At 45.6% G+C, this 14,757-nt stretch overlaps 3 protein-coding genes across 5 annotated transcripts in view; 1 reads left to right on the top strand and 2 right to left on the bottom strand.

Annotated features, from left to right (window-relative positions):
* The first annotated feature begins 1,525 nt into the window (after positions 1-1,525).
* Positions 1,526-14,757, top strand: part of ppm1e (protein phosphatase, Mg2+/Mn2+ dependent, 1E) — a 56,050-nt gene continuing 42,818 nt past the window's right edge. The window contains exons 1-2 of one of the 3 annotated variants that reach the window (XM_085798197.1): positions 1,526-1,549; positions 14,141-14,334. In XM_085798197.1, the coding sequence (XP_085654323.1) occupies positions 14,150-14,334 (185 nt within the window). In that variant the 5' untranslated portion in view covers positions 1,526-1,549; positions 14,141-14,149. Of the gene's footprint in view, positions 1,550-1,763; positions 1,786-13,778; positions 13,973-14,140; positions 14,335-14,757 lie in introns of those variants that run through there. The other 2 variants (XM_085798196.1, XM_085798195.1) reach the window with 2 other exon arrangements.
* Positions 2,107-3,208, bottom strand: kcnj15 (potassium inwardly rectifying channel subfamily J member 15). Its single transcript, XM_085798194.1, has one exon. It carries the CDS (start codon positions 3,162-3,164, stop codon positions 2,142-2,144), a length of 1,023 nt encoding a protein of 340 aa, XP_085654320.1. The 5' UTR covers positions 3,165-3,208; the 3' UTR covers positions 2,107-2,141.
* Positions 7,573-12,922, bottom strand: smg8 (SMG8 nonsense mediated mRNA decay factor). The gene is made up of 5 exons (XM_085798193.1): positions 12,243-12,922; positions 10,396-11,302; positions 10,023-10,168; positions 8,789-9,673; positions 7,573-8,170 (listed from the first exon to the last, which is right to left on the bottom strand). The coding sequence occupies exons 1-5, from the start codon at positions 12,879-12,881 to the stop codon at positions 7,958-7,960; spliced, it is 2,790 nt and encodes a 929-aa protein (XP_085654319.1). The 5' UTR covers positions 12,882-12,922; the 3' UTR covers positions 7,573-7,957.

Below are 14,757 nucleotides of genomic sequence, written 5' to 3'. Positions count from 1 at the left end.
AACATCCGGTCCGGTGCCTTCACAATAAAAGCATAATCAGCTCTCAGCCCGTGCTCCTCGAAAACGTTTCCGGCTTAAATTCTTCAAAGTAAAGATTTTACAAATCTAAAACAACTAAATAATCAATGTTCCGCAAAATATATTAGATATAATCCTCTCACTCTATGGAAATGTCTGAATTCTGTGTAACCAGGTTTTATAGGCTACGGTGGAGATGAACAGAATTAAATTTATGTTGTGTTCAAAGCATGACACTACTACTTTAGATCTACATGTCTAATGAGGACTCCAGACTTGAGATGCTTTGAGATAATAGTTTTACCCTGTCTCTGAAAGTAAACGATCAGCTCAGCTTTGGATTGAGGGATTGTTTTGACCAGATACAGTCAGTCAGCTTAAGCATTAGTGTTGCCATAACAAGAGCTGACAGTCAACAGACAGTTGAGTAGACTGTATAAAGAAGCAGTTGAGCTGTAGGCTGTGAATGCGTCGTCCTTCAAATGGCTTCATTCATTCATCTTTAGATCCATCTCACCACAGTCCTGTTTTCACACCTGACTTCAATAAATATGATCATCAACATACTTCAAAGCATATAAACATTGATTATTTATCATTACATATCTCAGCATGCACTGACTTCACAAAAATGAACACAACACTGAATAAAGAAACATTTATTTACAACACAAAATGATTATTTGTATTAGCCTCATTTTTATATTACCCCATGTTTCTTCATTATCCCATCACAAACTTTGTCTACTATTCGAGCAACATATAACATCTGTCCTCTGAGATTAATCTCCCATAGAAAGCATGAGCCAAACAAATTCAGTAACAGTGAAGCACCTGTTGATGTGTAACAAGCATTAACTTATTCTCATGATGATTTATATTTATTTTATCCAGGTCGGTGCTTTTTGTTAAAAAAAATGAATAACCCGTCTAAAAGACTGTGACTGTTATATAAAAAGTGGTGCCAATCTCATCTACCCCAAAACAAAACAAAACAAAAAAATTTAAGGGAATAATGTACCTTAAAAAAAAAAAAGAAAGAATGAAAAAAGCCTAAAGCATAAATTTACTAACCCAAAACCATGTAGGCCTATACTGAATTTTCCTTGGGGTCAAGGGTCAACCTTGATAATTCTACCAATAATTAATTCTGACACAGCTACCTTCCTAGAAAACAAATGTTGAATATAAAAAAAGACTTCAGTAGGCCTATGATTAATTGAATAAATAAAATGTTCACAGGAACAGTATTTCATGTCAGGTTTTCCAGTCTGTCATAATGTTGTCACAAGAATAATCAGTTCGGTTCTTACATGTAGCTACTTTTACAATAATTAAATCCAACAAGTCCTCCAATCTAAACAGGCATAGCCTAGGTCGTTTTTCTTTTACCTCTCTCTTTTGTACCACCCATATGAGCGTTACCTACTGCCGCAGTTGTCATGGTAACCATAAAAAAAGGGGCAGCAGGCTGCCTGAACACCGACAGTACCGATCTTCGCCAAGGTTAGCCTAGGCTACTACAATAACGGTAATGGCTTCTTTCGTTTTAGGTACAAAAACTACTTAATTAGGTTTAGACATTGAGGTACAAAATAACATGATTTCGGTTTAACACTTCTTTATGACTCATCACTTTCCCGCCTGAAAGTCCAGCTGTGTTTGATGGACCCATATCCGACCAACGGAGCCCCGGACTTTTCTCCCTCTGTTTCTGTGATAATCAGACACTTCGGCCACCGGATGTCGCCGAAAACGTCAGTAAACGTAAGTATGGGTCATAATAAACAGCTGAACAAACGACCTATGGGCTCGACCTACTTGTTGATGTGTGTTTAAATAGGCTTTATGCACAGCAGCACAGCTCCACTACTTCCTGAACTTAAACAAGCTCCTTTATTTCCTGTCTTACATTATTGGACAAACTAATTAATCCAGGTGTGTCTGACCATTGTTGTGACTACTGAGGTCAGAGTCAGACACACCTGGATTAATCTGTTTGTCCAATAATGTAAGACAGGAAATAAAGGAGCTTGTTTAAGTTCAGGAAGTAGTGGAGCTGTGCATAAAGCCTATTAGAGATTGACTGACTGGCGCAACACAGTATACAACAACATTATCCTTTATTCCTTTTTATAGTCCTCTTCAATCTTTAGCTTCTCTGCGTTTTCCTTGAGGAGCGCTGCATCGTTGGTGACTTGTACCTTGTCGAAAAAGTTGAAATCTGCCACATAGCGGCCTCCCGTGGTGCTGAACAGCACCGGCTTGAACTCGTAGCCCCACTGGATCTCCTGAGGGATGTAAGACGTGCGGCTCTGACACGTGGCCGCCGTCGACTCCATCGTGGCGTTGAGGGTGACGAGCAGCTCGAACTCTCGAGTGTGGAGGTTTTCTGCGCTCAGGCCTGCCAGCGGGCTGCGCTCGTCCAGGACGTGGTAGAAGGTGAGCGGGAGGATGAGGAAAGGGCACTCCCCACTGGAGTCCATGTGGAAGTCAACGGAGGTCTGGTGGACTTGGGTCTTCTCGCCCTCCTGCGTCACATGTGAGTGGAGGAGCTTCCCCGTGAGCTGGCACTGGATCAGGAGGCTCTTCCTCATGTTGGCCACTCTCACCATCAGACACAGCTTCCCCTGGCTCCAGCAGACCACCGCCAGCTGGCTGAACTTGATGGTCTCCGCTCGCTTCTTGGGTCGAGCCAGTTTGGCGAGAAAGGCGCCGGTGACGAAGATCTCAGCCAGGCCGGTGATGACGAGCTGAGCCACCAGGGTGAAGATGGCCAGAGGACATTCCTCCGAGATGTAACGAAACCCATAGCCAATGGTGGTCTGTGACTCCAGAGAGAAGAGGAAGGCTCCGGTGAGCGTCTCCACGTTCATCACGCAGGGCGTGTGGTTCGAATTCGGTCCAACCTCAAAGTCTCCGTTGCCCATGCCGATGAAATAAAAGAAAACCCCAAAGAGGAACCAAGTCATGACGAATGTAGAAGCAAACAGAGTGAGCTTGTAGCGCCATTTCATGTCCACCACAGTGGTCCAGATGTCATGCAGGTACAGCTTGACCATGCCCTCTACGTTGTCGATCCGGACATTGTTGTGTCCGTCCTTGGACACAATCCTCCGCTGGGCCTGGGCCTTCTTGTTGGTCATGTTGCTCTGGGTCAATTAAAACTGACAGTGTCTTCTTACTTTTGCGTCGCTGACAAAAAATAAGCAGACAAGATATGATTATTATCTAACTTCACATCCTGCATCCCAATAATGTGTCTTTGTAGCTACAGCTACAGCTCTCTGCCTATACCTCAGTACAATGGTGGATGAAATTGAATATGTGGTGCTCAACTTGTCTTTCTGGTTGCACTGTCATAGTTACTGTGGTAATCCACAGACCACATTGTGACCATACAAACTGTTAATTATCATGCCAATATTCTTGGGATTTTAGCCAATTCACTATAGTGAGCAGTAAACTTAAAATATAGCTCAACATTTTGGGAAATACACTGATTCCCTCCCTTGCTGAGAGTTAGATGAGAGGATTGATAATAATACGAGGCTATTGTAGCTTAGTGTAATGACTAGAAACAGGACAACAGGTAGCTGGGCTCCGTCCAGAGGTACCAAGGTCCATCTACTGCCACCTGTACAGCTCACTAATTAATATGCTACCTCTTGTTATTTACCTTTGGACAGAGCTAACCGACTGCTTTCCTCTTCCCTCTGGCTTTTCATGAAATATTTACGTGGAACTGGTAAAACTATGCAAAAATAGTCTCCGTACTTCCTGTTTTTATTGCGCAATTAGACATCCTTTGAGGACGTGATGTTTCATAACTGTGTACTTGAAATTAAAAACCCTGTTAAGAGTCACAAATATACTTTATGATAAATTAAACACAACACAAAAAGCATCTTTCCTAACAGTTATGATGCACTGAAATTATTCAGATGTTTTTAGGGTCCCCAAAAAAGCAAAGAAAAAGATATTCATTTGGGACATGGAAAACTACCAACTTTTCTGACTCCGCCTGCCCCCTGTATAACTTTTGTACGTTAGTCATCATTATCATCAAATCACTGAGTAGCCTCCTGAGTATAAATGTGAGCTGTTAAAAAATGAAAACACTGTGATATAATCAGATTTGTCCTCTTAAGACAATGGCAGAGAGTTTCAACAACACACCAACGTTAAATGTCGCGCTCCTCCAACAATAAAGAATGACAGAATATAAACTAAAAACTCACAAAATTCAATATATGACAAAATCAAACACTGTCTGCATAACATAGCGCTGTAATGTCTCAGAGTTAATACAATGCCATAGTTGAAAGTTAATCCTGTAGTAAGCCATTACAGGATCTTGAGGACACTTTAAATAATGATTGATCAGTTGATAAATCTGACGTGTATTATACTCACATCCCGTTGTGCTGTTTCAGACTTTTCTGTTTCGTTGTCTCGGGATCACACACAATCTGTAAGATGAAGCTGCCAGAGAACATCTAGTTCAGTGTCTTCTTTCTCCTATTGTCCCGGTTTGTGAGCGCTGAACTTTGGCACAGCGTATTCAGGTGAGAGCAGAGATGAGAGACAAAGCCGACCTGTAAACTCTGATCTAAATGTGGGTTGGCTTTCTTTCCCCCGCCTCCTCTACCTGGACACAGGTGCACACAGCAATCCTGAACACTTAAAGTTTGTTGTGCTGCTTTTATAGTTGTTGTCGCATTACACACACCCAGATTTACTGTTTCCAGCGCCTCGCAGTTCTCTGAAGGGCACTCTGACACTTTTGGTGTCACTACAAATAAATGGTCAGGGGCCAGGGCTTTTGAAATGTCTGTGGTGGAGGTGAAACACTGAAAGACGTTGTGGAAGGAAAAGAAGGAAGTGCTGAAAGTTAAAGTGCTGATTGGCATTTAAGTATGCAATTAAATAATTAAATTGAAGAAAGAATTAATTAAAGAACAGAATTTAAGTCACACTACAGAGTACACTACCTTAAGTTTTGACCACTGGTTGTTCAGCTTTTATGACCTTGAGTCACACGCCTTAGCTTTGTTATTAACTTCATTATTACCCTCATTCCCGGAGGTTAGATGTGTGTGTGTGTGTGTGTGTGTGTGTGGGATTACCTGTTGATTATCTTGTTTTTACCATCTAAGAAATGGAGAGAGAAACCGAGAGACAGAAGGAAAACAAACTTTACACAACTATTCTGTCTGCAGCAGTAATATAAAACTTCAAGTCACAAACCTTCACAAGGCCAAAGCTTTAGCAAGATGCTTCTCCCTTCTCTAGAAATATAAGGCACTGACAGAGAACAACAATAGACCACAAAGAAAATCAATGAAGCTGTCGTCTGGTCTGAGACATTAACATACAATATCAATAATATTGATCAGCAGAGGTTCAATATGCTCATAACGTCGCCATTTTGTGTCCTCTAATACTGAACGATCCAAGGAAGTTGAGAAAAGAGTGTAATATAAACTCTAATGATCAATTATTATTTAAAGTATAAGCAGATTTTAGTTTAGTTTTTTCTTTATTGCCCGCATTAGTGGCAATTTGCCCCACATTAAATTACAAACAAAAAGATAAATCACAAAAGACTTCCCACCACACAACGCAAAAAACTTAAAGGGCAATCTCCCTAAAAAACTAGACATAAGGTATGTAAACTTTTTAATAGGGCCGGGACTTTAACGCATTAATTACGATTAATTAATTACACAAAAATTAACGCGTTAAAAAATATAACGCATTTTAATCGCACTTATTAAATTTTTTTTTTTTTTCTCCCGTGTGTCTACGTGCGGTGCGCCCGCACGCAAGAGAGGCGGAAGTTTGAGAGGCTGACTGGCAGAGATGAGAGCTGGTGAAACGCTAGCATGGTTATTTAAAACACCATCTCTGATCTCTGCCTGCACATAGATACACAGACACGGGCGCACGCTAAATGTGCTATATAGCGCTAATTGCTCAGCTGCAGCGCTATATCTATGACCTCACTGTCACAGGTGCATCTCATCTCATTATGATAGGACTTCACCCTCAGAGCTCTGTCTTCAGACTGTCCTGACCTGTCCCTGAACATCACACAGGGACAACATGGAGCTGCCTGTGTGATTGGTTACTGAGTTTTATTAATGTTTACATCAGGCTGAGTTCAACAAATCAGTTTATGCTACTGTGATTTAAGTAGCCTAGTTAAATACTACAGTAATCATCATAGTGTATTGGAAGGAAAGACCATTATTGGTCAAATATCGATTAATGAATTAATCGAAAATTTGCATCCCTAGTCTGTTGGTCTTGGTTAAGTACCACCTTGAATGCTTAAGCTTATGTATTCAGTCATTCAATGGTATACTAAAATCCATGTGAAAAAAAAATGCTTCTCACTGTTCTCAGGTCAAATATTTATATGCGATTAAAATGCAATTAATTGCGATTAATTAATTACAAAGCCTCTAATTAATTCGATTAATTTTTTTAATCGAGTCCCGGCCCTACTTTTTAAATTACTTTTAAAGACTTTGGATTCAATCTTAATTTTGAGTTTTTCTTTCTTTTTCTAATTGTTACACACTGCTCTGAGTTGTTAATGCGTTTAAGCTTCTCTCTCAGGAAATCTCTTTGTTGGGAAAATCTGGTTTAACTAGTCTTAGTTTTTAAAGGGTAATTTGTCTCAAAAAAGGGGATGATGAGCTGGTTTATCCAAAGCGCAAGAGCTCAACTCCACCTAGTGAACAAAATGGAAAATACAAGCCACATTTCTGACTTCACAATCATACGAGTTGTTTCATTATCTTATCACTGTTAATGATAACGCCAATGATTTATAAATTATAGTTTGCTCACATTAGTATTAACCTCCACATAAGTGAGCAGATATCACTCAAAATGTGGATAAAACAGAAATAAAAAAGGTTTGACCAATAGTTATTTTTTATTTACAAAAAAAAATCAACATCTTCCACTCCAGCAGGTTTCCAGTGTTTTGGATGTGTCTTTGTAGATATGGAAGCAGTGATTGATGTTGCAGTGATTAGAGTCTTGGAGATGTGTGTGTTGTGGCTCTATTCAGATCCTGGAAACAGTAGAAAGCACGCACATTCAAAAACTAAATTGTGCAGGTGCTCAGCTAAAGAAATAAAGAGTAGAAAAAGTGAAGAGAAGCTGGCCCACTGCAAAGGCTCCTATACAGTGCAATTTATTCACTAGTGACGACGTTTCGAGCCACCGCTCTTCATCAGGTCGTGGTCATCTAACCCTAACCCTTGACCTGATGAAGAGCGGTGGCTCGAAACGTCGTCACTAGTGAATAAATTGCACTGTATATATAGGAGTCTTTGCAGTGTGCCAGCTTCTCTGCACTTTTTCTACTCTATTCAGATCCTGCACATGAAACTGAACACACTTCTGTTCGGCCTCATTACTTCACCTCAGCTTCTGCTTTGATGACGCCTGAGCTCACTGCTGACAAATCTTTGTGAATCAGCCTCCAACCCTGGAAAGTGGAAAGTGGAAGTCGTGTGACACCAGATACAAGACTTGATGTTCCAGCACCAATTTATTTTACACACATGAATGACTCAAGTTAAACTCAGGCTGGACTGGTGAAATTATCGCATTTATGAGATGGACATAATTGCTCCCAAGTGCCACGAGTGGACTCCTCCTCTGGGAACAGGAAATCGTTCGGTAAACCTGTTTGAGTTGTGCTCTAAAGGTCATAAGGTCGTCAAAATCAATGGGAAAAAAACTCTCTGGAGATCACAACCAACCTCAGCTCCTTTAATGAGAATCCAGAAATGAGTTTCTGAGACCCTGAGGGAGGATTTGACCTCAGGCTGGAGCCAGAGAAGAGCTCTGATCTGGAGGGAAAGTCACTGACTGATGCTGCCGTGTGCTCAGTCTGTATGAGGAGCTGTCACTGTCACTGTGGTGGAGGGTTGGCGGTGGCGGCCTTCAGGATGCCTCGCAGCACCTTGTAATTGTTGAGGGGCTGGTTTTCTTTGGGAGGGTAACAGGGGCCTCGATCCGTTGCGTAGGAATAAGGGAAGCGCAGCACCCAAAGGCCGTCAGCGGGCAACACGAGGTCAGTCTGCTCTGGGTGGAAAGCTGGGCAGGGCGGTGGACCAGGCTGCACCTGAAAACACAACAGCCAAAGGGTTAATATAATGCTTCTATTAAACACATGGTGGTGCCTGTCTTATAACCTCAACAAAGAAACACAACTTTTGTATTTTTACTTTCTGTCTGTTAAGAGTCAGGACAGCTTCATTCAGCTGACATGGTGTTTATATTACAACCTATTGATCCAAGGACTAAAGCCTTAATCGCGAGAGATAATCAAAAATATCTACATCACTGTAGCAGAGGGATTCAAACAACCAAGATAATCTGCACTGGCTACATAATTATACAGTATGACACGATAGAGAAAGAACGATTCATTTGTTACATGAGCTATAATTTTAGCAACTAATGTGCAAGTGTGTTTCTTCTATAGATGTGTTTAAATGATCAGGGCCCAGATTCACAAAGCGTTTTATCCCACCACTAAGACTGTCCTACATAGCTCGAAAAGTTTCTAACTACAAAACTTTTCCCTTCAAAAGGCTGCTGAGACAAATCATAGTGAGGAAAAGTGAAACTCCAGAGCTAAGAGTCAGATTTCGTGAGTTCACCTGCACGATAAACCGACAGCAGCTTGTACAGGGGACAACGTTTGGATGAAGTGAGGTCGAGTCAATGCAGCCGTTACCTGAGGGTTGAGCGTAACCTCCAACGGAGCGTCAGGCACCACGATAAAAAGGCGAGCCAGCTGGGCGTAGTGAGGCTTCAGGCCGCGGCCCTGGGAGGGGGAGGGGATGTACAGCGGCATGTCTGTGTTTAGCACCCTGGTGGCGGGGTCTTTGGCGCCCCCCGGCCCCAGCACCTTCACTATCTTATCCGGCCCGGAGCTGATGAAGCGTCTTCCCCGGCTGTCTTCGTACTCGAACCCCACGAAGGCGCGAGCCATGTCGTCCCTCCTGCGGCTCCTGCCCAGCCCTCCGGTGCTCCCTCGCTTCCCCACCAGGGTCTTGTTGGGGGCCGGCCACGAGGACGTGCCTCCGTCCAGAGGCTCCGTCAGGCCGGCGTCCTCCTCCGAGCGGGAGCGGATCACCAGGTCCCACGGCAGGAGGAAGGAGGAGCCGGGGAGGAAGCCCGGCTGCTCCAGGCCGGTGTGGCAGTTGTACGACTTCGCCGGTCCCAGTTTGACCAGCGACCAGTTGGAGAACTTGGGCAGCAGGCCTTTGGCGCAGCCGGAGTGCATCATGCCGGGGAGGTACTCCACGGTGGACGGCTGGCGGTCTACGAGGCTCGGCCTCTTCTGCTGGACTTGGGCGTCGGCCCCGTCTCCATCGCCGTAGGGACCCAGACTGTCTGTGGACTGGCCCAGACTGAGCGCCAGGCTGAGGCTGGTGTCTCCAGGCGTGTGGCTCTGAGCGGTGCTCGGCTCCTTTAGCCTCTCCGTCTCACCGGAGCCCGAGGCCTCGCTGGGGAGTCGCTGAGCCTGGTTGCAGGCCGGGGCTGGGTCAGGAGTGCTGGGCTGGAACACCGGAAACTCAATCCTCTCCAGCTTCCCACAGCATTTCTCCTCCAGCATCTATTCAGGGAGAGCAGAGATTTAAAAAAAGAACATGTGTAATAGGTAAAAGACGAGAAAAAAAAGGGGGCAGGGGCAGTGAGAGTGAAAGATGTCAACCTGCCCTTCAATGTCTCACGTTGAGGGTAGTGTTGCAAATGAATGAACTTGAGCTGCATATGTGATAGTTGACATCTGGCTGGGAGAGCCTTCTCTGCTGTTGTCATCAGACAGAGCGTAGTGTGAATCCTAAAATGTTTGGCAATGTGTTTTGTGTGTGTTTGTGTGTGTCTGGTGAAATGAAAATGTAAATGAATGTGAAAAAGAATTTCCCTAGGGACAATAAAAGTCTAAAAGTCTAAAGTCGAACCTGGTAAAAGTCATAATTTGCAGCCTGGGTGTCGAAGGGGTCTTCCCGGGGAGCCTGCTTCCTGCCACAGTTACAGGAGCTTGTGGAGCGCCCCCTGCTGTTGTGGTTCAGGATGGGCGGGTTGCGATCCATGTCGGGCTTCTCTCCTGCGATATTAAGCGTTAGATTTCATGAGTTTACTTAGATTCAAGATTCGGTGAAACAATATATCGAAATTTTGTTTGGCGACAATCTAAATAAATCAGAGCGATGGCGATGACTTTATACTATGCTTTTTTCCTGATTACTTTGAAATGTATACAATAAACACATGGACACATACATGCAGTGTAACTTATATAACTTATAAAGCCCATATATATATAATCGTCACCTGGCTGAGGCAGTAGGTGGAACTTGTGGACGCAGTGCTGGTCCGTCAGGCTTCGCTCCTCACACAGCTGGTGACCGTTGCTCCAGAACTTGTAGCAGTCCTCGTGCAGCTGCAGTGCGTAGCGCTGGAAAGCCACGCCCCGAGCGTGCTGGCTGTACACGCGCAGAGCCTGGGCCAGCTGGTTTTTGTGCACCGTGGTGGTGTAGTTGTGGGGGAGGTTGGACTGGTAGGCGCTGTGGGCCAGCGGCAGAGCTTTCTGACACCTGTTCTCGGAGAACTTGGTGTCGGCGTCGAGAAAACCCTCCAAGACCTTCAGCTGGCCCTGCACCTTCGAGGCCAGCTCGGCTATCTCTTCATCCGTGTTGCTTATCAGGACCTGGTGGAGTCTGGAGGCGACCTGGACCCACTTGACGTAGGTCGGCAACTCGAAGTGCGAAGGTTGCGGGTTGCGGCCGACGCTGTCGTCGAAGCCTTTCTTGGTCAGCACCAGCTCCACGTGCTGCCAGAGGAACTCCTTCAGGCTGCAGTCCACCAGCTGACCGCCCATCGTCATGCTGACCGAATCCCCGAAGCTGGACTGACGAGCCGCGCGCCTCATCTGCTGGTAACGCCTCGGCCCCGTCACCGTCACCGTCGGTGTGGCGTCTTGGTCCAACAGGATGCAGTTGGAGCGCAGCTGGCCGAGCAGGGCGCCCACGGGGTCCTCGTCCGCGGTCGGTATCACGTACACGAAGGCCTGGTTGGCGGGGACGGTGAACAAGCAGTTGCTGCTCTGGTTGGTCAGGACTCGGCTTTTACGGAAGATGCGGTAGATCTGGTCCTCCAGCGCGTGCTGCAGCCTCCTCCTGGGAGAGTGCTTCTTGGGTTTGTCTGGGTTTCCTCCTGAATCTGAGCCGTTTCCAGAAACCTGCAGAATGACAAAGAAAAGAGGTGTAATTTAAGTTCATATGGACTCAGAGAGCCTGAGAACCAGTGGAGCAATCCTTCAGTAATTAGACTGATTTGTTATAACTGTCAATTTCCCCCATTATGAGATTTGGAGAATCTGATGGCCTCCTGAGCACTCAAAAACTATTTTATTACTTCTGTTTAATCATTATGAAGACTTCTTTAGGCTTTTGGAGGAAACAAGACCTGTAGATCAACTCATGAGTGAAAAAGGTGAAAAGCAGAACCTTTGCCTAAAAAAATTAAACTAATTACTTTCAGCTGTAAGTTACTGGGTGACAAAACAACGTTCCTTTTGTTTGGTATTGAACACATGCTGTGCTCTTTGCTGTGTTTTAGTGTTGCTTGTGCATTTCTGGTAGGTTTTCAGACTAACATGTTTTACTAGCAGCACAGTGGCTCCCTAACTAAACATTTTAGGAGCACAAGAAGAAAATGTAGGGGTGCACACTGTAAATCTACTTGCAAAGCAAATATTCACATTTCCTTTTAATTCACGATCCTCACACACATTGGTCTGACACCTGTAATGACAGATTCTTTGAGTCGCCCCTTCAACGTTTCACCAGTGTTACAAAATACAGCAAATGTATTGGCTTCACATGTGCAAGTAGATGAAGAATTTACGTGCACTGTCTCAAATGTTATGGGCAGTCTGGAGCCCTGTTTGTCAAGTTGTATTTGCTTTAATTTGTCTGACTGACTTTATAATCAGGGGACCCACGGTGTTCAATAATGGGACACCAGGAGTGACCAGAGTATTTACAGTGAACACTGAACACTATGAATCTGTAGGCTGAGGAATAAATTGCCCTCAAGTTTGTTTGTTTGTTTTTACACATTCCTGTTAGAAAAGAACACAACAAATCTGTGTCAACACAGCCAAAGAGAGAGAGGACCTTCAGGGTGCCGGTCATCTGGAAGACGAAGAGCAGGCGCGGAGGGCAGGGCCGGCAGTTCACCTTCCACTCCTTGGACACCGGACAGTCTTTGATGGCGGCTCGGATCAGCGGCAGCGCCTTCTGCCGCAGCGCGTCCAGGGCCCTGAAGAGCCGGTCGTAGGTCACGTCGAAGGTCTGGTTGGGATGGACGAGCAGCAGGACGTGGCACACGGAGAACATGTAGAGCAGGTGCAGGCAGTGCTGCCGGTCCAGGCCTTTCCAGAAGTCGTGGGCGTCGGAGTGTCCGGCGCCGGCGCTCAGGGCCCGGCAGGCCCGCAGCAGCTGGCGGCTGTCGCAGACGGAGGAGAGCAGCAGGTACAGCACCCGGCTCTCCGGGCTGTACAGAGCCTGGATGTGGCTGTCCGCCGCGGCGCCGCCGCCGCCGTCCAGCGGGGAGGAGTCGAACAGGGAGAAGATGTGTTTGTCGGCCAGCGTGTTGATGAGCGACTCCTTCAGCGGGCCCGGCTGCGTGCTGCTCTTCCCGAAGATACCGACCACACACAGGCCGTCGTCCCGGTGGACCGCGTCCTCCAGCAGCTCCGACTGGAGCAGCGCCGCGATGCCCACCGGGGCGGACATACCTCCTGCTTCCTTCATCTTGGCGAAACCGGGGGAAGAAAAACAACGACGCACTCACTTCCGGGTTCGCGACGATAAAAGGTCCGACTAGTTACAACATTTTTTGTTTCTGACGTTCCTCTGGTTTCTGCCTGTATTTTCTAATCGATTGGGTCGTGCAGTGTTTTTTACTTCAAAATTAAGAGAAACAGTTTCACACCCACACGAAAAAAAATATTACAACAATAAAGTTAGCGGGTTTTAGCTACAGTGGCCCCCACAGCTCAAAATAACATGCAAAGAGACAGGTGCATTAAATTCACAACTTCCCAGATGGTTTTCAAAAACTCTTAACAAGGCTGTGAGTCGTTTAGAGTCAAATTAACTTTTAGAAGAATTCGAATTCTTAAAATTCGAATTCGAATTTTAGAATATGAAATGTTCTTATTTTGACATTGTTGTTGGCATTATTCTTATCTGATGCATTCATGGAGCCTAATCTATGTTAGAAGGCTTTATTCTTTATAATAACCATTATCATTACCATTATTATAGCCTAGTTCATCATATGTTTTACCCACATATGAAGAGAAATATATCTTTACTGCTGACATGAATTTCTTATTTGTTACCAAGTTATCAAATTCACAATCAGTTAGGCTACAATTTAATTGAGGAAACTGATTTAATCTGAATATGAAGAGAACTTTTTATCCTTACATTCAGTAGCTATAGGTGAACTTATCTTCCTGTTCACTTTAATGACGTGTGCACTGCAGTTTTGCTTTATAGCCTGAAAGAAACTTTCTCAGTCTTTCTAATGGACGATAACGTCGACAATAAGGTCTCCTACGTCAGACGACGACAGGATGCTGCGTGCGCGCTCCTGAGCTAAATGTAAACCGTTGCGTCCTCTCTGACGTCACCGCCCTCTGATCACCCGAAATCCCCGATAACGCGGCGCGCGCTCCCGCTCGGCTCTGAATGGGGACTCGGTCCAGCCCGTGACAGCTCCTCCGGTAGTATAACCGTAGACGCCGCGGTCCGCTCAGCCACAGTCAGACCCGCCGCCGCCGCCGCCTGCAGACACACCACCACCACCGGTTACCGTCCACGGCGCCGCTCCTCCGGTAGCTACCACATCCTACTATAGTTACACACAGTCTGCTTCAAGTCAATCTGTTTCCCGCACTGACAGCACAGTCCAATTAGTTCGGCTTGTGCACTGACTCTTCTCTCCTCAGCCCGGCAAGTTAAAAAAAGAGTACTGACGGGCGGAGCTGTCTCTGTCTGTCCAGGAATGAGAAATGATGGCCGGCTCTGCAGCAGAGGAGAAAACCTTCCGACGGTTCCTGGAGCTCTTTCTCCGGGAGATGAGGATGCCTCTGCAGGAGAACGACCCTCCGCCGATGCGCCCCTTGACGGACCTGGTGTCTGAGGACGAGGTGGAGGGGGAAGTCCTGGACCTGTGTCTCCAGCACCTCTACAAATAGTTAAGTCTCCACTCTTGTTGTGTCGTGGCATGAGCGTTGTGGTGTATAACTACCTCTCTAATCACCTTAAATAAGTCGTGTCTTGAGCATTAGTGTTTATTATTATTATGGGTTATTATAGGGTTTGTGTGGAGGTGAGCGGGGCTGCGACCCCGGCTGGGTCCACACACTGGATGATGAAGCCGGGGCGCCCGGTGCTCTGCTACCTGCTTCATACCATGCAGGGTGTGTCCAACATCAAGTTTAGACAAGTGTGTGTATGTGTGTGTGTGTGTGTGTGTGTGTGTGTGTGTGTGTGTGTGCTGTGGGGAATTACAGCAGAAGCAGAAGTAAAAAAAAAAAAAAAAAAAAAGGACACTGCACCGCCTCGACCAGGGCTGAGTTGTGTTGTGTTGTGTTGAGCCGGTGACTCTGTGTGACAA

Source organism: Trachurus japonicus, chromosome 14 (assembly GCF_045865225.1).
Source record: "Trachurus japonicus isolate A0001 chromosome 14, Traja_1.0".
Lineage (NCBI taxonomy): Eukaryota > Metazoa > Chordata > Actinopteri > Carangiformes > Carangidae > Trachurus > Trachurus japonicus.
The sequence above is the reverse complement of the archived record's forward strand: the minus strand, read 5'-3'. Positions and strand labels throughout refer to the sequence as shown.